At 45.8% G+C, this 26205-nt stretch overlaps 2 protein-coding genes across 3 annotated transcripts in view; both read left to right on the top strand.

Annotated features, from left to right (window-relative positions):
• adhfe1 (alcohol dehydrogenase iron containing 1) overlaps nucleotides 1-11985 on the top strand; it is a 45128-nt gene extending 33143 nt beyond the window's left edge. The window contains exons 12-14 of the mRNA XM_083659289.1: nucleotides 3036-3132; nucleotides 3474-3631; nucleotides 9856-11985. Of these exons, the coding sequence (XP_083515415.1) occupies nucleotides 3036-3132; nucleotides 3474-3631; nucleotides 9856-9939 (339 nt within the window). The 3' untranslated portion in view covers nucleotides 9940-11985. The remainder of the gene's footprint in view (nucleotides 1-3035; nucleotides 3133-3473; nucleotides 3632-9855) is intronic.
• Nucleotides 11986-18388: 6403 nt separating this feature from the next.
• Nucleotides 18389-26205, top strand: part of afg3l2 (AFG3-like AAA ATPase 2) — a 32205-nt gene continuing 24388 nt past the window's right edge. Inside the window, exons 1-7 of one of the 2 annotated variants that reach the window (XM_083658851.1) lie at nucleotides 18389-18662; nucleotides 20796-20937; nucleotides 21055-21123; nucleotides 21413-21531; nucleotides 21968-22120; nucleotides 25449-25523; nucleotides 26015-26136. In XM_083658851.1, coding sequence (XP_083514977.1) covers nucleotides 18570-18662; nucleotides 20796-20937; nucleotides 21055-21123; nucleotides 21413-21531; nucleotides 21968-22120; nucleotides 25449-25523; nucleotides 26015-26136 — 773 coding nt within the window. In that variant the 5' untranslated portion in view covers nucleotides 18389-18569. Of the gene's footprint in view, nucleotides 18663-20795; nucleotides 20938-21054; nucleotides 21124-21412; nucleotides 21532-21967; nucleotides 22121-25448; nucleotides 25524-26011; nucleotides 26137-26205 lie in introns of both variants that reach the window. The other variant, XM_083658850.1, reaches the window with a different exon arrangement.

The following is a 26205-nucleotide window of genomic DNA, read 5'->3' as shown; positions in this document are numbered from 1 at the left end:
AAGGTACGTAAACGCCGTTTACGTGCGTTTAGCCACCACTACAGCCCTGGGTCCCGCCCTTATTGTAACAGAAAAAGTTTTGCAAAACTCAGGTTTTGCAAACAAAACTTTTCATTTCGCAAAAGAAAAGTTGAGCTTTGTAAGCAAAGGTAATGGTTTTGCAAACAAATGGTCTGGAGTTGAGAACAAAATGTTTGTGTTTGCATGCAACTTTTTTTAATTCACATTAATGAAAAATCTAAAAACATTTTTTTTATTTAATTTTTTTATTTTTCTTTGATTGGATTGTTGATAGTTTTGTTTTCAAATCTATGTTTTTGCTTACGGATCAATTTTTTGATTACAAAGTGGATTTATTTTCTCACAGATACAGGGCTCTATTCTCCCACAGGCCATCGGCGCTATTACGGGCCTTAACCGCAAAAAAACGTGCCTTGCGCCTGTTTCGGCAAGATAGCAATAGGCTTTAGGCTGCCAAATGCGCTTTAGGCCGAATGGGCGTGGCGCAGTCCCAAAGTGGGCGTGTCGGCGCTAAATACCAGCCTAGTGATATCTTGGGACCTGGCGTACATTTAGCGCTTTGCGCTTTTGAAAAGCAGGCCTATTCTGTGCCTTCACTGCCTCTTCTCTGTCACCCTTCTCTCTCTCTCTCTCTGAGTTCCCAGCATGCATTGTGTTTCTCCATTTCGCTACTAAATAGCAACCAAATGAGCCAAAATAGATATAAAAGGTAGTTCTAAATTAATGTGTAATGGTAACACAGCCTGCCATTGTCAACATTTCAATATTGGACCAAATAAAACATCGAAATGAAAACACCACCCTATGTGAAACATATATGTCCTCCTGGGCCTATATATACCCCTTGTCGAGTTAACGTGATTTAGAGAAGTAACAGCGGAACGCGCTTCGGAACGCGCTTCTAATGGCATCTGCTATACTGTGATGTCCCTCCAATAACTTGGCCCTATTTCACATTTAGTTTTACAATAAAAACACATTTATGCAATGACTTGACATAATGTAGGCTATATTTATGTGCATCATCCTTCCTGCAGCAGGCGAGAGAAAATGATATCTTTCTGGACAAACTTTCACCAATCTAATAGGCTATATTTTTCTAGCTGATGCATAGAACATTATTTTCCACTTTGATATTGCTATAGTGTAGCGTATTTACATGCTTGCAGTATTTAAACTGCAGTTAGATTGGTTTGAGAAGCATCATAATATGGAATAATAGCCGATATATGGAGACAGACGGGATGAAGGGAGGTGGGGGGGGGGGGGATCAGAGGCTTGGGTTTCGTCTGGTTTTGCGGGATCAGTGGAATTGGAGCTAAAAAGGCAAGCGTGCCATTCGTTTATTGCACTTATCCAATGAGCATGACAGTGCATAATTTTACGCCTAAAAGGCGTGGTTGTAATGCTTTGGGCTGCATCTAGCGCCAGCACGACGATATCAAGTGCGCCTGTCCACGGCCACTGCTTTGATCTGCGCCTGCCGCTCGGCCTAGAAACTGCGCCGATGCAACGATAGGGCCCACACTCTTTGGTTACAGGATGTAAACTTTCAGTCACAGAATAAAGACACATATATCTCTCCATAGCGGAGCCCCACGGACCACAGTTTGGGAACCAATGGTCTACACACATCAAACCTGATGTCATACTCAGTTTACTCACGTTTATTATATCCAACGTTGCACAGTGTGGCCTGCAATAAACATATAAGTTGCTAAAATCTCACAGCCTTTAGGCGGCTTTAAAATCTCACAGCCTGTAGGCGGCTTTAGACAAAGTCTGACTCCTGAAATTCAACAGTCATATTTAAAATAATATAGATGATTATCAAAAGTACTCTACCTGTGCGAAATTGGCAAATTTGTGCATCAAGATTACATATAAAGTCAATGCAAACATGCAGGCGCATGCATGTTGCAGAAGCAAAGTTGGAACAAGTACATTCCTCTATGCCGGGGGAGAGGAGTGGAACAAGATCCATAACTAATTAAAATCTGGAAATTCTCTGACTGGTTTAAAAAACCCTCTTTCATTAACACTAACCAAATGAGAACGTAATTAAGTAATGTTCATTAGGTTCATTATAGACTGTTAACGTTATTTGTTGCTGTTATTTTAATGTCTATGCAGTGCACTTGTGGAAAACGAAAGTGTGAGTCAAAGTCATAAATGTCAAATGGTGTAATTTATCACGGAGAACACGTTGCGGATGCAAAACGACGATGCACAATGGTACCAAGTTGCAATCCGTGCCAACTGCTATTTTACGGAGGACTTTACACCTAATTAGGGGTAGGTGTACGATTTAAGTTGTAACTTATGCCTACGTTGGAACTATGCCACTTGGTGCAACTGTAATTCTTTTAGTAAACTTGGACTTAGTGAGATTTTACCCTCAAACTAGGTTAAGTTTGAACTTACTGTTCAAACCAGCACAGCTGGTGCTGATGGACAGCTCCTTTTATCATGAAAATAAAAAGTGCTCTGAGATCACATGATGAAAACCTCTGGGACACATTTCATACTCAGAGGCAAGTCAAAGTGCTTTACATAAAATGGATAAAAAGAAAAGAGCAGAGTGTTACAAGGTCAAATATAAGATCCAAGGTCACAGTGCAAAATTATTAACATATTTTACTTGGTGAGTGAATTCATATGCATACTTAGATCTTACATTATACACTATTGTGAACGAATTCCGCAAGTGTGTTTTTACCGGTTTATATAAAATCCTCTCTTTTTCCTAAATCTACTTTGGACCAATCTATGTCACAGAATATGTTCTCACTGACACTGCTGCAGTCACCTAACACCTAACCCTAACACACTGCTGCAGTCACATCACTGCTAAATTGCAGATACCAAAAACGTGTGTCTGTGTGTGTGTGTGTGTGTGTGTGTGTGTGTGTGTCTGTGTGTGTGTGTGTGTGTGTGTGTGCGTGTGTGTGTGTGTGTGTGTGTGTGTGTGTGTGTGTGTGTGTGTGTGTGTGTGTGTGTGTGTGTGCTCTCAGCCTCATGGCCTCTCGGTGGTCCTCACCTCCCCGGCGGTCTTCAACTTCACCGCCCCGATGTGTCCGGACCGCCACCTGGAGGCCGCACAGATCCTGGGTAAAGTCCGTTTAAGGGACAATCTGTAAGGGTTTCACAGAATTTAAAATGCTAAAAAAATTAACTAAAATGATCAATAGAATCTTGAGAAACAATGTTTTTGACGTCATGTCAAAGACATCTTTGTACTGTGTTACAGAGATTTCTACTGAAATTAGCATTAGCACCAGCTAGCCCCGACCCATCCTTTCCTGTAATACAGAGGTGCCCAAATTCTTTCCCGTGAAGGGCCAAAAATGTATCTGGATGGAGAGCCGTGTTGATGCCATGCTAGGAATGAGCGCACAAAGCAGTATTTCTAGTTGATGAGAACCGAAGGCTAATAGGTTGTTCCACTGCAGGTGCAGATGTGAGCCAGGCGAAGGGGCAGGACGCCGGCCCCCTGCTGGCCGACACGCTGCGTCAGTTCCTGTACGACCTGCAGGTGGAGGATGGGCTGGGAGCCGTGGGATACACCAAGGACGACGTCCCGGACCTGGTGCGAGGAACCATACCTCAGGTAGACCTCATTACTACTGTTATTTACCTCATTACTACCTCATTACTACTGTTATTTCCCTCATTACTACCTCATTACTACTGTTATTTTCCTCATTACTACAGTTATTTACCTCAGGTAGACCTCATTGCTACTATATGTAGACAGGTCCCATAGCCCAGGGGTTCCCAAACTTTTCAGACAAAGTACCACGATGTACCGAACCAAATTTCACAGGGACAACCTGTATGGCCCACAGTTGCACAGTCACAGAGCTGTGTATGCGAGCCCGTGGAGTGGACGATTTCCATAACCGCAGCCATGGTGCATCATCTCCAGAGTCTCCACCTGGGTGTCTTGTCTTGGTTCTGTTTTTTGGTTTTGTGTGTATATTTTTTTAATGTACATATTGAAAAATTAAAAGGATTAGGCTTATGACATTTTGCATACCATAGCAGACTTTGCCTTGGCAGAGGTCTGCACTAACTTCTAGTTGACTCTAATCTCTTCTTATCTTACTTCCAGCTGTTCTTGTTTTGATTGATTCCTATTATGGTTCTTGGTACCTATGATCCTTTGTCTATGTTTTTGTATGTGTCTTATACTCTGCTATAGTGTAAAAGAGGTTTCTACCTCAATGTATTTCCCAGTTTAAATAAAGGTTAAATGAATGAATGAAAAATTTACTACTTTTATTTATCTCATGTATACCTCATTATTTCAGTCGTTTTACTACTACATTTTGTGTACAGAGTGCCTATTCGCACCCGGGTACGATTAGCTTTTTACGTATTATTGTGCTATTCGTACCCTATTTACAAGCACAACACTGCCACGGAGGCTCGGTGCTCGCCTCGGACCTTGTCTTTCTCAAGCATTTGAGAGCGCAGTGCTGCTCTCTCTCTTTCTCCCCCTCTCTCCTCCGCTCCGTTTCTCTCTCTAGTGCTGCTCTCTCTCTTTCTCCCCCTCTCTCTTCCGCTCCATTCCTCTCTCTAGCGCTGCTCTCTCTCTTTCTCCCTCTCTCTCCTCCGCTCCGTTCCTCTCTCTAGTGCTGCTCTCTCTCTTTCTCCCTCTCTCTCCTCCGCTCCGTTCCTCTCTCTAGCGCTGCTCTCTCTCTTTCTCCCCCTCTCTCCTCCGCTCCGTTCCTCTCTCTAGTGCTGCTCTCTCTCTTTCTCCCTCTCTCTCCTCCGCTCCGTTCCTCTCTCTAGCGCTGCTCTCTCTCTTTCTCCCCCTCTCTCCTCCGCTCCGTTCCTCTCTCTAGTGCTGCTCTCTCTCTTTCTCCCCCTCTCTCCTCCGCTCTGTTCCTCTCTCTAGCGCTGCTCTCTCTCTTTCTCCCTCTCTCTCCTCCGCTCCGTTCCTCTCTCTAGTGCTGCTCTCTCTCTTTCTCCCCCTCTCTCCTCCTCTCCGTTCCTCTCTCTAGTGCTGCTCTCTCTCTTTCTCCCTTTCTCTCCTCCTCTCCGTTCCTCTCTCTAGCGCTGCTCTCTCTCTTTCTCCCCCTCTCTCCTCCGCTCCGTTCCTCTCTCTAGTGCTGCTCTCTCTCTTTCTCCCTCTCTCTCCTCCGCTCCTCTCTCTAGTGCTGCTCTCTCTCTTTCTCCCCCTCTCTCTTCCGCTCCATTCCTCTCTCTAGTGCTGCTCTCTCTCTTTCTCCCCCTCTCTCCTCCGCTCCGTTCCTCTCTCTAGTGCTGCTCTCTCTCTTTCTCCCCCTCTCTCCTCCGCTCCGTTCCTCTCTCTAGTGCTGCTCTCTCTCTTTCTCCCTCTCTCTCCTCTGCTCCGTTCCTCTCTCTAGTGCTGCTCTCTCTCTTTCTCCCCCTCTCTCCTCCGCTCCGTTCCTCTCTCTAGTGCTGCTCTCTCTCTTTCTCCCCCTCTCTCCTCCACTCCGTTCCTCTCTCTAGTGCTGCTCTCTCTCTTTCTCCCTCTCTCTCCTCCGCTCCGTTCCTCTCTCTAGTGCTGCTCTCTCTCTTTCTCCCCCTCTCTCCTCCACTCCGTTCCTCTCTCTAGTGCTGCTCTCTCTCTTTCTCCCTCTCTCTCCTCCGCTCCGTTTCTCTCTCTAGTGCTGCTCTCTCTCTTTCTCCCCCTCTCTCCTCCTCTCCGTTCCTCTCTCTAGTGCTGCTCTCTCTCTTTCTCCCCCTCTCTCCTCTGCTCTGTTTCTCTCTCTAGTGCTGCTCTCTCTCTTTCTCCCCCTCTCTCCTCCTCTCCGTTCCTCTCTCTAGTGCTGCTCTCTCTCTTTCTCCCCCTCTCTCCTCTGCTCTGTTTCTCTCTCTAGTGCTGCTCTCTCTCTTTCTCCCCCTCTCTCCTCTGCTCTGTTTCTCTCTCTAGTGCTGCTCTCTCTCTTTCTCCCCCTCTCTCCTCCGCTCCGTTCCTCTTTCTAGTGCTGCTCTCTCTCTTTCTCCCCCTCTCTCCTCCGCTCTGTTCCTCTCTCTAGTTGTCATCAACCATAACAACCAAAACAAACGCTGAATTTGAAGAGAGGGGTTTTGCACCGCGGTGAAGTTAGTTAGGTTCACTAATCCAACGGTACCTGCTTTTGAGATCTGCTTGTCTCTCCCTCGCTCCTTCAATCTCCCTCTTGACACGTCCTTGTCATGCTACACTTGCCAAATTTGAGGCAAATATAAATGATTCTTCGGGATTAAGGTTTGAATGAGATGAATTACGTTTCGTTCTTTAAACTGTCCCGACTCATATAGTTCAACTGTGCCACTGTTCATCTCAGTGGACGATTAGCACAGTGGTTAAATATCACCCTTCCACATGGGAGACCCGGGTTCAAATTCTGGATGTGGTAATAGTTTTTTTTTAATGTTGCATAATTGTTAATCTGCACATATTTGATATGTATAAAGTTGCTGAATGAACTTTGTCATGTTGTAATTTTACTTGCTGGGATAGCTTGGTACATTTGGAACCCTCGAAAAGGTTCTACCAGTAGCCTACAACAAATAAGTAGTCCACACCAGTACACAAAATAAACAACAAAGATCACACGACAAAATAAACAACGATGATGATGATGATGATGATAATAAAATGATATTGTAGCGTATCGCTGATACGCCAAGGAACGGAGAGTTGTAGTTGGTACAGGGTCTTTATTCACAGGCTCCTTTAGCTCCTAGCAGCTAGCTTCACACCGCTAGCTCTACACACAGCAACCGTCTCAGCTCGCTCCATAGCTAGACTGACATCCGGCCCACGGCCGCTGGTCCTATATACCCCGTTTCCCCTAGGAACACACCCACACACATTAGTTCCTAGGTGCACTCTAGACACTTCTATTGTACATCACATTACAGGTAATACCTGGATTACCTGGAACGCTACATACTCCTCACCCAACATTAGTCAATGCCCACATTGACACCCACCACCCACACATATCCCCCTGTACCAAAACACACCAACACTACATTTTTCGCATTTCCCCAAATAGGCTCTTATTTTTTCAGCACACTTTTCAATTTCCGTTCCACCACCACCATTTGCATTTCTTTTCATTCCTTCCAATTCAACCCACATTTCAATTCTCTTTTTACACACATTTCAATTTAACTCAAACTCATTTACGTTTTCCCCTTCTTTTCTTTACACTCATTTTCAATTCAACCCACATATCATTTCAGTTCGACAATAACCCCAACATTTACCTTATTTTCTTTTTTCTTCTTTACACATTCATTTAAACCACCATCATTTCCATCCCCCCTTTCAAAGCTTCTGTCCCACCTGAAGCACATTACAGTCAACACAACGAAGGCAGTAGTCCCGCACATCCTCCTCGTGTTTGCCCCAGTAGTAAAGTTCACGAACCCGGCGGAGTGTCACTTCAGGCCCGAAATGACCCTTCCAGCCGCTGCCCCCGTGAGTCCCCAGTAGCACCAACCCCCGCAGGTAGCTGGGTACAACCCACTGGTTCCCGCTCTTCCCGTGCCACTTTCTCTCTAAAACCCCATCTCCACCCAGTTGCAGGTCCGAAAACATGTTCCACAGTCCCTTCGTGGCACCGGAACACAGGTGAATCTCCTCCACAGGGGGCCGGCGTCCAGCCGCTACCCACCCGTACACCGGACCGATCTCCGCGTCCTCCATCTGTCTGCGTTTCCACTCCTCCTCGTCGACATCCATGATGGCGTCTATGTCCTCGTCTGTCAGGTCCACCTCTTGCACTCGCTCGTCCTCCCGTCCCGCTCCCCCAGGGGGCGGCGTGTTGAGGACAGCAGGGCGAACACCATCGGCGTCGATCTCCACCTCGGCTTTCTGCAGTGCAGCCGTGGGGGCTGTGTAGCGGCTTGGTTGGGCCGTCTCCTCCGGCCTTGACCCCTCTCGCTCCCCCGGGGACACGAGTGCCGCTCCCCCGACTGTAACAGCTCTGCAGATGATGTCGCTCACTTCCCTCTGGCTGTTCAAAACGATCCCCGCTCTCCTGATGGTCTCGTCGCTGATGATGATGTCCCCCTCTACCGGCTGGTATGCAGAGCAGCTAGCCTGGGCCGGCTCAACAGTCACTCTCCTGCCCAGAACAATCGGCTCTGTACTGCCCCGTTGCTCCGCTGCTTGTAGCTCAGGCTGCTCCACTGCTCCGCTACTCCGCGGCTCCTCTGCCTGTTGCTCCGGCTGCTCCCCCGGCTGTGTGTCTCTTCCAGCGTTCACACTCTTAGTGCAGTCTCTAGCTAAATGTTCAGGCGACTGGCAAGTCCAACAAAGCCTCACCTGTCCGCCGCCTGCACGTCTCTCCTCTCCCGCTGTTCTCCAGTCCCCGACAGCTTCTTGACATTCTCTGGCTAAATGTCCTATCGCGCCGCATGCCCAGCAGGCTCCCTGCTGTCCATGTCGTTGTCCCGCATACCCGGTCCGTCTCCCGGGACCGCCTCGGCACCACCTCGCCACGTGGCCCGGTTCTCCACAGATCCAACACAGTCTATTTTGTGGCTCCTCCGTCCGCTTCTCTCCGTGCTGCGCGACCTCTCGTAGCAGCTCCATAAGCCCCTCTGCCCAGGCTGGCGTCGTCTCCAACAGCCGTCTGATCTCCTGCATCAAGCGGGCTTCCATGCCCGCCAGTACCGAGCTGATCCCCGTCGTCAGCTCCTCTTTTCTCCCGTTCGCCGACAGGCATTCTTCTAAGCGCACCATCACACGTGGCGCTCGTAGCAGCTAGCTCACACAGCTAGCTTGCTACCGCTAGGTCGCTCGAGCCTTTGATCTCCAACTTTCCCTCCGCCGTTCCTCCTCACTCTCTCCCCTCTCGACCGAATCCGAGGCGCTACCGCTTCACTTGCTGACACCAATGTAGCGTATCGCTGATACGCCAAGGAACGGAGAGTTGTAGTTGGTACAGGGTCTTTATTCACAGGCTCCTTTAGCTCCTAGCAGCTAGCTTCACACCGCTAGCTCTACACACAGCAACCGTCTCAGCTTGCTCCATAGCTAGACTGACATCCGGCCCACGGCCGCTGGTCCTATATACCCCGTTTCCCCTAGGAACACACCCACACACATTAGTTCCTAGGTGCACTCTAGACACTTCTATTGTACATCACATTACAGGTAATACCTGGATTACCTGGAACGCTACAATATTATAGGGATATACAGTTGTATGATTCAGATTCAGTTCTAGTCAATCTAGTCTCATAAATCACAGAAAGGAATTACTCCAGGACAGCACTCAAATAACTTTGATATTTAATTTTTTTTATTGTCTGTACACTGACAAGACAAGGTCAAGAGACCAGACACCCTGATCTCTCTCCCCAAAGTCTAACCCCCAATGTAATTAAGCATATAAGCAGGGAATCCCTCCCCCACCACACATACACACAAATTGCAAAATCATTTTTTGGTCCTGTGAATTGGGGTGTAAATAGCCACCCATGCTATTTACACCCGGCTACAAATAGTCACATGGTATATTTACACCCCGGTGCAAATAGCATCTGCCTTTTTTATACCTCAGGTATCTCATTATTAGTATGTGCAGTATCATAGTTTAAGGCAGTCAAGTTTACAGACATGCCTATTTAACACTGAAAATAATATGGATCAACTTCTTGACAGCCAGAAATTCAGCTGCTAATGTGTTTCTAAACCAATGATTCTGGTTCTTTGTCTAAGTGTGTGTGTGTGTGTGTGTGTGTGTGTGTGTGTGTGTGTGTGTGTGTGTGTGTGTGTGTGTGTGTGTGTGTGTGTGTGTGTGTGTGATGTCCTGCCCAGTGCTCTGTGTAACGCCGAGGTGTTTGCTTTACTTCCAGGAGCGAGTGACCAAGCTTTCTCCCAGAGAACACACCGAGGAAGACCTCACGCAGCTGTTCGAAGCCTCCATGAAGCTCTACTGAGTCCCAGACTGACAGACAGGCAGACAGACAGTCAGATCTCTATGTAGCAACTACCTAAACAGAATTCAACTTCAGTGTGTAGATCTCACAGGTGGATCTACCGCAGAATCGTGTTCAAGGCTGGACTGCGAGGATGCTGGTGGAGATGATCTGTGTTGTAGTGAGAGGAAAGACCAGTTAGATTTGAACATACTAGACATATTTTAACATGGGATGTCCAGGCAACTCCGAGGGATGTCCAGGTAACTCAGATTATGATGATGTGGATATGAAACATGGTTATGCAGGTGTGAACCAGACCAACGTTGATTTAAATCTCGAACCTTAAAGAACCCCGAAGTCAAAAATGTGTATTCCGTCCCCTAAAAAGAATGTGTTTTATGTCCCCTAAAAAGAAACATCTTTACTGACTTGTATTGGTGCAAAGATTGTTAGTAGAGATGAGCTACATTTGGAACGTCACAAATTCAAAATCCAATTGCTGTTTAATATGAAAATGCAGGGAAAGATACCTGACTCCAAACATGGAAACCTGGAACCTCCAGCGCAAAGCGGATTTGTCCGAGACCAAGAATTGGATCGAGGGTGGGCTATCATTCTTGGTTGCTAATGTTGGCTGCCTACAGATTGGCTAGCAGCTAGCTAGTAGCTAGCAGCTAGCCTGTGATATTTGCATATTTGAATATTCATAGAATCTAATTTTTTTTCAATGAAGCTGAAAGAGTAGATGCTTCCAGTCCTTTTTCAGATTTTTTTGTTTTGTTTCTTACTTTTTATGTGGGAAAACTTTGTTAAACAAAATGTTAATCATTTTCAAGTATTTTAAAACATGACTTCTGTGGTCTTTAAAAAAATCCTTGCAGGAACCAGAAAATCTGTCCACACATTATGATACAGCACTTTGCCAGTTTTTCTCTGCAGTCTGTTCAGGTTAAATTGTCTATCCTGTTTGCTGTTTTGTAATGATCTACCTCAAAATAATGACATACACTAACCCAAAAATGAACAAATTAAAATTGAATTAACATTAATCAATCATTTTCATTCACAATTAATTGTGAACCTTTTGTGGCACTAATAGCCGTTTTCACACATGCGCTTTATACCGGGAAATTACCAGAAACCGGTGTAATGCCTTCATGTGTGAAAGTTGTTTTCCGGTATAAGCATGACCCCGTCATCGCGGACATTTCACCACTTCGGAGCTTGTCATAAGAGCGGTATGTCTGCTTCATGTGTGGGCGTGCCGATTTCCCCCCCTCCCCTCTCTGCTCGCTCTCTGGCCAGTCCTTCAGTCCTCATCAGTCAGCAGCCCGACACACAGGACAGACACAGCGAAAATGGCAGCGGCTTGTTCTAGTCTGAAGCCGCCCAACGCTTGTAGAGAAAGCAGATGCACGAAGCGAAATGTGGAAGTATTTTGCTTACTTTGCCGACAGCGAAGGCAAGCCCGGACACATCAAACGAAGCCAGTCTGTAAAAAGTGCTTCAACGCGACGCAGATGAACGGATAAACATCGAACCCGCCAGGCTATTTCTCTCAGACAGGGATCCCAACTTCTTCAAAGATTTCAGTTCAAAGACTGGTTAGCGAATGTGAATGATACAACATACATGCCCTCTTAAGTTAAACGAGTGTGATTTATTGTGTGACAAGCGAACACCATCAGAGTTTCGCCGCCAAGTGCACACGTCACTCCCCACCCCGACCCCCCTCAAATACAGGTACTTTCGCTGCTATTTTCACACGTGAGCCTTCAGGTGTGAAGGGAAATTCCGGGAAATAGCCAGTCTTGATTTACAGGTAATTTCCCTGTCTGTATGTGTGAAAACAGCTATAGAGACAAACTTCTAGATATGTACTAACTACATGTTCAGTAACTTCGGACTCAGACTCTAATGGGGACTCGACTCGGACTCTTCTTTGGTGACTCAGACTTGGACTTGAACATTGGGGACTCAACCCGGACTCGATATAGTGACTTGATTACAATACTGTCAACAGCATAGAAATCAATGATAGCTAATTAAAAACATGTGATTACAGTATGGTCTATCATTTTTATTTATTTCACAAGACATTCGACAATTAGAGGATCATATGTCTAGGTCATGCCTAACATTAGTCCTTTTAAAGGCGGACTAACCCCCCAGATATGTAACAAAACGGTGATTTGGAAAAACCTATGGGAAAAACCAAGAAATGACGTATCCTCTTGTCTATACTATACTCTTTGGCTGTGCTCAGCTAAAGAATTTTTCTCCGGAAATCGACGCCATTACAGATAATTTAGATGAGAGCTGCAATATCTTTATAAATATCAACAACTAGCCAACGCTGGTGGCCTGTATGGAAACAGCGTTGCTCAAAATGGTTGAAAGTTATATAAATTTGGCCATTCAGTGGCGAACTAGAAATTGAATTATTTTTCTCCCATGTATGTGTGTGTAGCTTGTCTAAACTTAGGTTAAAAGAGACTAGTGACGCGAGGCTGGTTACTGCAGCACAGCACAATAGTCAGTCAGGACAAACTCCCCGCTCTCACGCTCATGTAATCACAATGCGAGATTTCTCCACGTCATTCCCTCGTCCAACTTGCCATATACCGCGCCATGAAATCCGTTTTTAATTTTCGTTTGGGGGCTTTTCGTGATTCTTGTTAAAAGTTACTGCACCTCTGATTTTTCCTCTCGGGCGCAGCGCAGGGCAGAGCTTTTATTATCTTTTATTGAAATAGAGTTACATGCATTGAAAATATCAAAACGGTCCCACAGACCACAGTGGCGGTTCTAGTGTTAACAGGTCAAGTGACACAAACAGCCAATGAGCTGTGTGTATTGTAGCACCATATTGGTAGGAAAATGCTTGTGACATCATGGGAATAGGCTTGGAGTTGTGAGGAGCCGAAAGGGTACAGGGGGAGTAGGGGAGTAACTATCTTGAAATCCCATAGTCTTTGGGGACAACGTGACGTCAGGTTGTACCAAATCTCCCATTCATTTGAGGGGGAAAAAAAAGCAGTGTTCCACCCATAGAGGGCACTTATGCCAGTTATGCTGCTGAAAAATGATACAAATTCTACGAATGGCAACAGTTTGGTCTCAAATGTGGAAATTTTGACCAGCATTCTTCACACACCACCCCCAGTCACACAGTTACACTTTAAGTACAACTGAACAAAAGAAGCACATTTCTGATAAATAAATAAAACAATATTTCTTGCAACTAAAACGGTACATATAAATTCACTTTGAAATATTGCCTGAAACGTCCTTACAGTCTGTTTAAAGGTGCAACTATTTAATTAAAAAACATTATATAGACTTATAGAAAAGTTTTCGCTCAAAACCACTAGGCTACTTCTGTCCCATACAATAGTGTGGCAGTGTTTTTATGTGTGGAGAGATGCTGCCCCCTGCCTGATTTTGGTAACCTGACATTGCCAGATGGGGGCAGTATTGCTTGCAGGGCATAAAAACAGGTGACTCAGTGTTCATGGCATCAAACCTAGAATAGAAATTGTTCAACACATCAGGAAGAGAGAGGGGTCATCACAAAGCTGCGGTGGGCAGGCTCCTGGCTTTATATGAGGTGGCAAACCCTGCCTGCCCCATATGTCCTCGATAGTTCTCGCGCTTGGCGGCTTTTATTGACGCTCCAGCAAGAATCTGGCCAGCTTATAGACGGTTTTCACCAGCTGCAACCCCACAGCACCTTTTTCTCAGCTTCTTCTTCTGTGTTTTATGGCAGTTGGCATCCTTAAATGTTGCATTACCACCACCTGAATTGTATCAGCTTCACAGTGCGAACTATTGACAGTGTCCACTTTCTCAGCTATTCAGGGGAAAACACTGACATAGCCTACTTCTATTTCTATTTTTTTATTTTTGCTATGTAAACGTTTAAATGTAAAGATAGGCCTATGCGTGCAATAACGTAGCCTACTGATAGTCAGCTTACTCTGTAACATGTAGCTTTTATTAGCCTCTCAGGCTAGCTCCGGGACGCGATCTTTTTTTTCCCATGATGGCAAAGGCATGACCCGCCCCTCTCTGCCTCTAATTGGCTGACTGCACTCGGCTGCTCTCGCCTGCTTCCCAGGCGAGCCAGAAGTCATCTCAAACGAGCCTAATTATAGCCTATACTTTCATTCAATGTCACGATGCTGCGGGGGGAAGTAGGCTACTTCATAGCTTAACTACGAAAATAGTGTCCACTGGTTATCTCCCTTTCTGCTGCAGCATGTTGAATAAATAAATGTTCAGTTTGAACAACACCCATTCCGGTCATTATAGAGCAAGATGATCGCTTCCACTACCAGGGCCGCGCCCAGAGAGATGGCAGTGCCCCTGGAGGGGTCCAGCCACTATGCCCCCCCATCCTCCCCCGCACGCGCTTTACTCATATCAACCCTGCAGCTTTCGGAGCTGACTGAAAAAAGTTTGTTAACTCATTGAGTGCCAGCCACTTTTGGAGAACGGACGCTCCCAGTGCCAGAGTTTCAGAGCGTTTTCAGTGATTTCTCGAGGCCCACAGAATATTGTGAGATATTACTATGTAAACACCGAACACGCACAAAGAACGACGAGACTATTGTATCAGCAGCAAAAAAAAGTTGATTGATATCATTTTCCGTTCTTTAGTTATCAGCCGGAGAAGATAGGTCAAAAACAGCAAAAACACACGTTTCCATCTAGAAAGCTGAGATATTGAGCCTTTTGTGAAATTAAGCATTTCAAGCAAATCACTGACTCTGAAACTAATATTTTCTGACCTGAAACATCTGAACAGTAATTTCCTTCAATATAACAGCACCCCCACCCCCCCTCTACTGCAAACTCCTCCTCCGTGGGTGTGTCTCTGGTGGCTTTGCTGCTCTGCTGCTTGTCAGGCGAGTCTCTGCTGCTTGCGGATCCACGTTCGGATGGCCGCCGCTCGTCGGGGGAGTCTGGATCGGGCTCGCCTCGCTCGTTTCTGGGGTTTCGGTTGTGAGCTGGGATGAAGCTGCGTCCGATTCTGGGCTTTCTGCTGCGCGTGTCAAAGTGTGCTGCACCCAGAGTCTATTTTCGGAGCCCCACACCATTGTGCGCCGGCTCCCAGCGCGACAGCGAAAAGCCTATGAGAATGGTTTCATCACGGCTTTTTCTGCTGTTTTTACTCAACTTTCTCTAATCTGGAGAGCACTGTCGCCACCTAATGGGTCGGTAAAATAGGTTATTATACACATTCAACATGCCCCAAAATTTTACAGGAGATGTATTAGGCATTGATCCACGTCCCACCGTCAAAAAACGCAATTGACGACAATCGTCGTCATTGGCACTCTACGTCACTAAACGAAATGACGACGATTGTCGTCATTGGCACTCAATGAGTTAACAGATTATTATTTGGGTCTAAAGCCCTTGCCTGCGCCCGCTTTTTTTTGCCTTGCGATTTTGGCATCCTGACTTTTGTTTTGCTCCTGGCATTTTGCTATCACCGGTCTTGTTTTGTATCACCTGTCTGTGTTGTGTGTTACACCATAAATGGTCCCTCTAGCTGCTGCTGCCCCAAGCGTCGATCTTCCTCTCTGTCAGTATGCAACGAGCGAACACACACACACACACACACACACACACACACACACACACACACACACACACACACACACACACACACACACACACACACACTCCATCTCTCTTTCCTTCTCTGTCTCTCTCTCTCCTCTCTCTCTCTCCCCGTTTCCCTCTCTCTCTCTCTCTCTCGGAGGAGGAGGAGACCGGAGACCTGCTGCAGACGGGACACGCCCACACAGTCCGCGGGAGAAAATACACTCTAAAATCGAATTGATTCTCATTACTTTTGCCATAACTGTCAAACCTAAACTTATATACTTTGCGACATTCATCATTGTTCAAATTTGGCTGGTGGCTTATTAACATAGGTTTCTGTGATGTGATGAACTCAAAATGATAAAGAAATATTTCTGGTTTCCAGGGACTTTAACATTTTTTTTTTTTTTTTTTTTTGCCTGGCTCCAGCGCTCCCCCTAGTGGCGACGCCCCTTCAAGCTTACCCCTTTACCCCCCCTTATGGGCGGACCTGTCCACTACACAACACTGTATTTACGTAGGCTACGTTACATATTTGCGGGAATGAGAGGGATCTCACACTTGTACTGATGTCCAGCATGACTGGTGACGAGGGAAACATGAGTTTGTTTACTGCGTGGCGCCATGCACCGGGTCCGCCTGGTGCGCAGGGTTCTGGAGGAGGGTCTCGGCCGGGGGTGTGGGACCCGGGCAGGGTGAGGGCCAGGGCGGGTGGTGGCAGCCTGGTGGTGGGGGTGACTGGCCTGGGTGTCTGTGCCCAGCAGAGGGGCACTTAGCCTGGGTGGTGGCAGCCTGGAGGTTGGGGTGGCTGGCCTGGGTGTCTGTGCCCAGTGGCGCTCTCCTCCTCTCCTCTCCTCTCCCCCTTCTCTCCTCTCCTCTCCCCTCCTCCCCCTCCCCTCCCCCTCTCCTCTCCTCCCCTCTCCCCATCTCCTCTCCTCCCCCACCCACTTTTTCCCCAGGCCCAATCAGATTTTTTTTTTTTTTTTTTTTTTTTTTTTAACTCATTGAGTGCCAGCCACTTTTGGAGAACGGATGCTCCCAGTGCCAGAGTTTCAGAGCGTTTTCAGTGATTTCTCGAGGCCCACAGAATATTGTGTGATATTACTATGTAAACACTGAACACGCACAAAGAACGATGAGACTCTATTCTATCATCTGCAAAAAAAAGTTTATTGATCCCATTTTCCGTTCTTTAGTTATGAGCCGGAGAAGATAGGCTGTTTTGAGCAAAAAGACACTTTTCAAATTAGAAGCTGAGTTATTCCGCCTTTTGTGAAATGCAGCATTTCAAGCACATTCACTGAGTCATCTGGTGGGCATCGGATATTCTGGCTTGCGTTTGTCAATCCTGTCCTGCTGCCTGGGTCTGTCTGGGTGTTGTGTGTGTGCTGCTCTGCGTGCCCCCTCCCCCCCCCCCCCCCCCCGCCCCGCCCCGCCTCGCATCGCCTCAACTGCACACTCCTCCTCCTGTCTGTGGTGGCTCTCTGCTGAGTTTGCTGTGCGCACAGTGAAGGGTGCTAGACATCCTGCTTTTTTACAGCGTTCCGCGTGTGTTTGTCACCGGCAACGATGCTTCCAGTTGGGAATAATAACAACTCCACGGTGTGGATGTGCGGATTTGCTGTCGCAACCGACACGGAGCGGCTCAATTGTGGGAGCAGATTGGCTGCTGCAGGCACAGCTGCAGTAACGTGCTTCAGCATATCGATGCATACGGATGCGATGCGATTTCCGTTTCCATAACGACTTCTTCTTTGTTTTTTCCTTGCCTTTCTGTTATGTGGAGAGCACTGTCGCCACCTAAGGGTTCTGTAAAATAGGTTAGACACATCCAATAGCTATAATATTTGTACATCAGAGGCAGAAGGCTTTGATCGACGCCCCACCGTCAAAAAACGCAATTGACGAACATGTCCGTCCTTGGCACTCTACGTTACTAATTGAAATGACGAACATGTCCGTCCTTGGCACTCAATGAGTTAATATATATATATGTTTTTTTAATTAATTAATTTTTAAAACGAACATTTGAATACAAAATAAACACACAAAAACGTTTCCTGACTCTTTCTAACAATAAAAGAAAAATAAAACTGTTATATTAGACTTCAAGTACTGACGGGAGTTAAATTTGGCGCTTCAGTTGTTGTTGTAATGTACAGTGTAGCTAAAAAAGGTCAAAAAAAGCCCTCAAATCATTAATTTAAATGAGATATTCCTCTAAATATCGCTAAAAATGTAAAAAAAAAGACCTCAAATTTTTTTTTGGCGGCACCCAAAGGGTGCCGCCAAGATGGGCCCAGCCTACATTTGTTGAGCCCAGCCACCCAAAACTGAAATCCTGGAGCCGCCCCTGGGTCTGACCACAGACTGTAGAAAGAGATGTAATGCAGGATAGCCAAGCGAATGTGTTTGGATGGAAGTTTGACGCTAGGCCAATCAGAGGCAGAGAGGGGCGGGTTATGCCTTCGCAGAGCCTTCGCCATCATCCGAAAAAAAAGATCGCCTCCGAGACAACAACGCTTCCTACCCAGTGCACGTCTTTCCGACAGGGGTGGTTGTTATGGCAACTATCAACAACAACAACAACTACTACTAACTACTACAAGACAATCCCACTGAGAATCAGGCAACTGTGAAAGCAGTCCTTGAATTAATCGCCGCCACACGATTACTCCTGTGTAATTAGAAACACCATAAACAGTAATATTTCTGACCAGTGAGAGGCAGCAATGTGCCGTAAGGCATCTAGTCTGCCGGAAAGCTATCGGAAGAAGAAGAAGACGTCATCGCGTACGTCTCGGCTGATTGCGTTGTTGAGTGTTACGCAGCGAGGATGTGCACTGTGACAGACTGACAGCCAGGGAGAGTTCAGAGTTGTTATTAGTTGTTGTTGTCGTCAGCGAGCCTGTGTCAGTCAGAGAGTACAGTGTGTTGTGATCATATCTCAATGGTTGTGATGTGTAGTGAGTGACAGACAGACAGACGGTCAGTTGTCATCAGTCAGGTGTCAGTCTGCGGCTCGGGTCAGGATGGCTGCCCGCCTCCTGTGCCTGTCAGGCGGCTGCAGGAGCCTCTTCACCCCGCGCTTCCTGCCCTCCAGCTCCAAGCTCTGCTCCACCCTGGTAGGTACAGGCTAACAGGCTAATACAAGGTGCTCCACACTGGTAGGTACAGGCTAACAGGCTATACAAGGTGCTCCACACTGGTAGGTACAGGCTAACAGGCTATACAAGGTGCTCCACACTGGTAGGTACAGGCTAACAGGCTAATACAAGGTGCTCCACACTGGTAGGTACAGGCTAACAGGATAATACAAGGTGCTCCACACTGGTAGGTACAGGCTAACAGTACAAGGTGCTCCACACTGGTAGGTACAGGCTAACAGGATAATACAAGGTGCTCCACACTGGTATAGCCAGGTAGGCTACACTACAGGCTAATACAAGGTGCTCGTGCTCCACACTGGTAGGTACAGGGCAGGCTAACAAGGCGCTAAGCTAATACAAGCTCACGGAGACAGGTAGCTAAACAAGTTATACTAGCCTAATACAAGCTGACTCGAGACTGATGGTAACATTACAGGCTAAGCTAAGTAGAATGACATTGGTGTTTTGGCTGGATAACAGTCAGCTGCAGGCTGAGCTGACGTGCCTGGTCCAGTCTGCTGCTATCTGTATTTCAGTGGTTCTCAATGTGGGGTCCGGGGACCACCGTTGGTCCTTGAGGGGGTTCCAGGGGGTCACCAGCAAACCGATGAATTGTTACACTTGAGCATTAATGTTTAATTTAGAAGAAGTGAACACAATCAGAGAATGTAGAAGAATGACTTCTCGGTTATCGACTCCTATCATGTCATGTCATGTCATGGCGTTCTGGACAAAATCAAAACTGACAATAGACTTATAATAGGGACATTTGTTTTCTCAGCTTTGCTTTGCAGGCCTCACCTAAATACATAAATACATACAGTATATATACACATATAACCCACACATAAACATAACACATATTAGACCCCATTTACACCTGCCATTAAAATGTGTTTTTTGTAATCAGATTGCAAGCACATACAGTAGTGCTTGACCACAGTAACCTGATTACATTTACACCTGGCAGTGTTTCCTCGAGAGTTTGTTCCAGCAGCGACGGTGGGGTCCTTTTGGGTTGCAGGTTCTGTAACGTTAACATTATTTGTTTTGCGCCGTTCAAGTAATAAGAGTCACTGCTTCAGTCACCTAGGCTCTGTGCTGTAGTAGCCTGCCCGCCGCTCTCATGTAGAGCTCAGCTGTCCTGCTGTTAACGTGCATTGCAGTGACGGCACCACAGCAACTTCATAAATCATTAAAGGGATACACCACTTTTTTGGAAGTTTAGCTCATTTGCCACATCCCCCCCACATAACCAAGATACACCATGCCTTACCGGCACTGTCCACTCAGTTTACAGTGAGCTACAGTTGTGAAGTTAGTAATTATCGCCATAGAATGGAGGCTAATGGTACAACTGTTAAAAATCTGCCAAAACACACATCTCACGGCGCCAAAATACATGTTGTGCTTCGGGTACTCACCACACGATGAAATATTAATCCAAAATGCACATAATCTGTCTTTTTGGAAGGAAAAGAGGTCGGTGGTCATGTTTGGAAAGTAGTGCCGGCTCGATTGAAGCTTCGAAGCATTTGGGTCAGCCCTATTTAATACCAGGTGTAAATGGAGTCCAAATCTGGGCGTCTGTGTCTGTAATGTGGACTGAATGTAATGTGGACTGAATGTAATGTGGACTGAATAAGGGTCCTTGATTAAAATGGTTGAGAATCACAGAAGAAGATGCAGAAGCACAGAACTTGAAACAAACATTTCCCACATATTAAAATGTATATATAGATAAGTGTAGTGTTTTGTGTTGAAATTAAAAACATGTTTATGTTCAAATAAATATACCAAGTAGTTATATAGCTCTCTGGTTGTATTGGTTTGCCTTGCCACGAGCGCTTTCTTGTTTTTTTTTTTGTTTTTTTTTAGTATTCGAATATATTCGAACGAATATATTTTGATTAGAGGGAATATTCGAATATGATTTTCAGCCAATTTTGACCCATAGTCTATGGCCCTAATGGCCTTTAGACTCTACAAATGCTAATGGTTGGCTAGCTCTGTGCTGTAAAGCGTTTACGCTGGCGCATGCGAGACTCGCGTACAGATGGGACAGATTGGTCCTAACAGTGCTGTCTGCTGTGTTGGATCATAACGAAGGTGGTGAGTCCAGCTTGCTACATGCCAGAGGAGAGGGGGAGGAGTCTGCTGGAGGAAAGGGGGAGGAGCCTGGAAAGGGGAAGGGGCATGCTGGCTGATGTGCTGGGAGCATACAGACAGCTCTGCTCCAGACCACCCAAAGGTGTGTGTGTGGGCGTGTTGACTGCAGTAACACACGTTAATAATAAATTCAACTTATATACCGGTAGTGCTTTTCAAGAACTCAAAGATGCTGAAATGTGTTCTGTTCGCTCTTCAGGTTTTGAGAAGTATTTTCCTGACAGTAAGAAAACTCCAAAGAGCAGCGAGGCCAACACAGCAGATAAAGGTACAAATGTACTAGGGCTGAATGATTTGGGGGGAGATATATATATATATATACCGTATATATATATATATATATATAGTATATATATATACATACACACATATAAATATATAAAATTGTCTAATTGTCATCATTTTGGCTGATATTACAATTGCGTTCCGATTTGCTTTATCAGAGGAAATGATCATTTTTCCATCATTCTCATTTTCATTGAAAAACGTATTGAAATGATTATGATGTGTCCCAAACAAAGATGTTTTCTTAAGATGAGTGTGATCTGTCCACACAGAGGCCAAACCAGCCAACACCCAGAGAGGAGGAGGAGGAGGAGGAGGAGGAGGAGGAGGAGGGGGAGGGAAACGAGGAGGCCGTAAGGAGGAGTCACACTGGTCCAGCCGTCTGCAGAAGGTCAGTATGATGTCAGTGGTCCTTGTCCTTGTCCTGGTCCTTGTATAATTTGAAAAAAGACGAAGACCGCACAATTTGACTATTTTACCTGCCTTAATAAATGAATGCTGATCGGCTGGCCGTCATGCCCCTTCAGCCCTTCAGTTCCTAGCAAACTGTTTGAGTAGGCTGTTACAAAGGTTCCCACGCAGGTGCCTATTCGCTGCGGGGCGGCCGCCAAATCCAGGGCCCCCAGATCCGGCCGGCCCACTGGAGCTGCCGTGAGTAGTGACATCATCAGTGATGTATGACATCACAATGGGACCACAAGTCAGCGATGACATCACAATGTGTCAGTGTGTGTTATCAGTGTGTGTGTCCGTGTGTGTAATCAGTGTGTGTGTGTGTGTGTCAGTGTGTGAGTGTCAGTGTGTGTAACAGTGTGTGTTGTCCACAGGGTGATGTGCCGTGGGACGATAAGGAGTTCAGGATGTACTTCCTGAGCGCGGCTGCATTCTGGACCACTGTCATCTACTACTTCTTCTTCAGGGACGGAGGCAGAGAGGTCACCTGGAAGGACTTCGTCAACAACTACCTGTCCAAAGGAGTGGTGAGTTAACCCTTCTGCACCAGGGATTGTATCTATGTTGAAACAATTAGAGGACAGAAACTGTCCTTTAACAGGTCGAGAGTACGCAAGATTCAAAGATTTCGAAACGTACCCCGTATATATAACGGTGGGGCGTCTATTTATATATATATATATATATATATATATATATATATATATATATATATACTGTGTGTATATATATATATATATATATATATATATATATATATATATATATATATACAGTATATAATCAAATAAAATATAATGGAAGTACATGCAGTTGTTTATTTTAATTATGGATCATAATACAATGCAATTCTAAATGCACTTTTATTTTAAAAGTAGCCACACAGTGAGAAAAAAGAAAGTGAGAAAAAAATCATGTATTCGGGAAAAAAAGTGATGCATCGATTTAAGATGCATCGAGATGCATCGATAATCGTGATCGAATTGAATCGTAGCCCTCTGAATCGTAATCGAATCGTGAGGCCAATGAAGATTCACAGCCCTAGTTGACACGTTTTGGAACATCGCTGCACGCTGGCACAATGCTCCGAAAAGCAAAATGCTTATTGTTTTGAATGATTTGGCATCTTCTATTACTGTCCACTGTCAACACCAGTATTGTTGTATTGTAATAATATGCCATAAAGTTTTATTGAAATTTTGTGACACAAGATTTTTTTTTTTTTTTCAATTTCTTTTCTGGCCTGGCGGGGGCGCTGTTGGCCTTTGAGCGGTAGGCTAATAACCGTCTCCAATAACCGCAGGGGGTCAAACTCAATTTTGCATATAAGCGCCGGTCTTCCCTTAACCGCCGGGAGCGGTTATTAGAATCAATATGTTTTTTCTCCCCCATTAGGCCTACGGTATGTTTTTGTGTTGACTGAATTCAGTCACTTACATTTTGGAGGAAGTCAGGCGGAAGTCAGTCATGCTCTTTCTCCCCCTGTCAGACAGTTTTATATTTTATTCAGACATGTATTGGAAACTTGTCTTGGCGTCTACGTATTTGGTAAGTCTGCTTGTTTGTCTAGTAGTGCTGCAGTGCTGTTTCGTTAGCGTTAGTTTGGTAGCTAACGTTAGCGTGCGTTCTACAATGACGTTGCTATGACTTTCCAATGAAACACTAGTCTTGCTGGTCAGCGTCCCCTCCCTACTCACAGAAGGGAGAGGAGGCTGGCCAGCGAGACTAATGAAACACAAACAACTGAATGTGTGAGCGGTAGGCTAATGTTACTTGTTTAAAATATGGTATGGCTGTTTGGCAGAGGGATTAAGAGGAGCGCAATGAACTGATACTGTAACGTACTGGTAGTTGGATGATGATGATGGTGATGAAGGCAATACTAGGCAGGCAGTACAATACTAAGCATGTTCAAAAATCAAAACTGCCTGTGTGTACTAAGTACTATCTCACTGGTTTAAATAAGCAATTTGATACTTTCCGTTTTGCTGACCAGAAATTCTGTGCAAAAAATAATAATCGCCTGGGTCGATTTCTTGCAATAAAGAAATAACCGCCTGACTCCAATTGCCGCCTGGTCTCCTTTAACCGTGATTTAGCATAATAAACGCCCGGGCCCTTATTTGAAGTTTTACGGTATATATATATATACATCAAGAGTTCAATGAAGTTAGATTGCCCTGCACAGCTCAGATCTTCACATGGTGTCAGGAAGGAAGTCCATAGTAAAAAGGAAGAAGTTTCTGATATGAGCCTGATGAAGCCTGAGTGAAGAAACGCGTTGCTTTTTTAGAGAATAAATCTACTTAAAAGTTCCACATTGTGTGCGGTGAAACTTATTCCTTTTTACTATATACAGTATATATACTGTATATATATATATATATATATATGGGGCCTAGTTTCATACCGTTAGGACTAACGATGCACAAATTAGCGTAATACGAATTTTCAAAAGGACGGAATCCGCCCCCAATAGTGCACAACACAGACGGTGCAGGGTCAGGAGGAGTGGTCTTAGCCACATTTATTTGCAGGAAAGACATATAGACTATAAAGACAAGTCACAGGAAAGACATATAGACTATAAAGACTAGTCACAGGAAAGACATATAGACTATAAAGACATATAGACTATAAAGACATTATAGACTATAAAGACTAGTCACACCATTTAACAAAGTCGTCAAGGACTGGGCCAGGATCTTGCTCTGCACTGTGCAACAGGCTCATCAGCATACTTAAGAAACACATCTAAATGCAGGATTGCTCTGACTCAGATTTGTTTGTATACAAATCTGATGACTCTGTGATCGTGAGCCTGTTACACGGTGCAGAGCAAGATCCTGAAGATGAATCATAGTGGTGGAAGTACACGGCCCTGAGGGCAAGAGGAAGTTCTGGACCGTTGCCCCCCAGAGGCTAAACGCCGTCAGACCAACAGATGGGTTAAAAAAACAGGTGTATCAGAAGGACCTGACTGTCTCTCGCTCAGGTGGACTGACTGTTTCCCTCTCCTGTCTGTCTCTCAGGTGGACTGACTGTTTCTCTCCTGTCTGTCTCTCAGGTGGACTGACTGTTTCTCTCCTGTCTGTCTCTCAGGTGGACTGACTGTTTCTCTCTCCTGTCTGTCTCTCAGGTGGACTGACTGTTTCTCTCCTGTCTGTCTCAGGTGGACTGACTGTTTCTCTCTCCTGTCTGTCTCTCAGGTGGACTGACTGTTTCTCTCCTGTCTGTCTCTCAGGTGGACTGACTGTTTCTCTCTCCTGTCTGTCTCTCAGGTGGACTGACTGTTTCTCTCTCCTGTCTGTCTCTCAGGTGGACTGACTGTTTCTCTCTCCTGTCTGTCTCTCAGGTGGACTGACTGTTTCTCTCCTGTCTGTCTCAGGTGGACTGACTGTTTCTCTCTCCTGTCTGTCTCTCAGGTGGACTGACTGTTTCTCTCCTGTCTGTCTCTCAGGTGGACTGACTGTTTCTCTCTCCTGTCTGTCTCTCAGGTGGACTGACTGTTTCTCTCCTGTCTGTCTCAGGTGGACTGACTGTTTCTCTCTCCTGTCTGTCTCTCAGGTGGACTGACTGTTTCTCTCCTGTCTGTCTCTCAGGTGGACTGACTGTTTCTCTCTCCTGTCTGTCTCTCAGGTGGACTGACTGTTTCTCTCCTGTCTGTCTCAGGTGGACTGACTGTTTCTCTCTCCTGTCTGTCTCTCAGGTGGACTGACTGTTTCTCTCCTGTCTGTCTCTCAGGTGGACTGACTGTTTCTCTCTCCTGTCTGTCTCTCAGGTGGACTGACTGTTTCTCTCTCCTGTCTGTCTCTCAGGTGGACTGACTGTTTCTCTCTCCTGTCTGTCTCTCAGGTGGACCGGCTAGAGGTCGTCAACAAGCGCTTTGTCAAAGTGGTTTTCTCTGCTGGGAAGACACCAGTGGACGGGGTGAGTCTGCCCCACGTTTCAGTCTGTCTCTCTGCCTGTCTGTCTCTCCTGTGGACGGGGTGAGTCTGCCAGCTTTAGAGAGGAGAAGAAGAACTACATCCTGTTTCCTCACATTTGTGGAGCATCCTGCTAACCTGTCTCACTTTAGTTTAGTTTATTGGACTGATGATACAATACATGATTTAAAAAAAGTCATGCATCATAAAAATGTCAAGGGGAGCACAAAAGTCTCAGACTTATTTCCGTTGTGGTCCTTAACAAACACAACACACAATACCATCATGACCTACCTACACCATCACAAGCTAAATCAATCAAATACAACAAAATGCTACATTGATTACAGTGACTAAGTGTAATCCTGAACTAACTGTCTGCCTGCGTGTGTGTGTGTGTGTGTGTGTGTGCGTGTGTGTGTGTGTGTGTGTGTTTGTGTGTGTGTGTGCGTGTGTGTGTGTATGTGTGTGTGTGTGTGTGTGTGTGTGCAGCAGTATGTGTGGTTCAATATTGGCAGTGTGGACACATTTGAGAGGAACCTGGAGACGGCTCAGTATGAGCTCGGCATCGAGGGAGAGAACCGCCTGCCTGTGGTCTACTCCACCGAGAGCGACGGGTGAGACCGGCTCTCTACACACTCATGACATGTCTTTAAGGGTTAACCCAGACTGACAGGTGATACAGG

The sequence above is a fragment of the Poromitra crassiceps genome (genome assembly GCF_964638095.1).
Source record: "Poromitra crassiceps genome assembly, chromosome: 23".
NCBI classification, from domain to species: Eukaryota; Metazoa; Chordata; class Actinopteri; order Beryciformes; family Melamphaidae; genus Poromitra; species Poromitra crassiceps.
The sequence above is the reverse complement of the archived record's forward strand: the minus strand, read 5'-3'. Positions and strand labels throughout refer to the sequence as shown.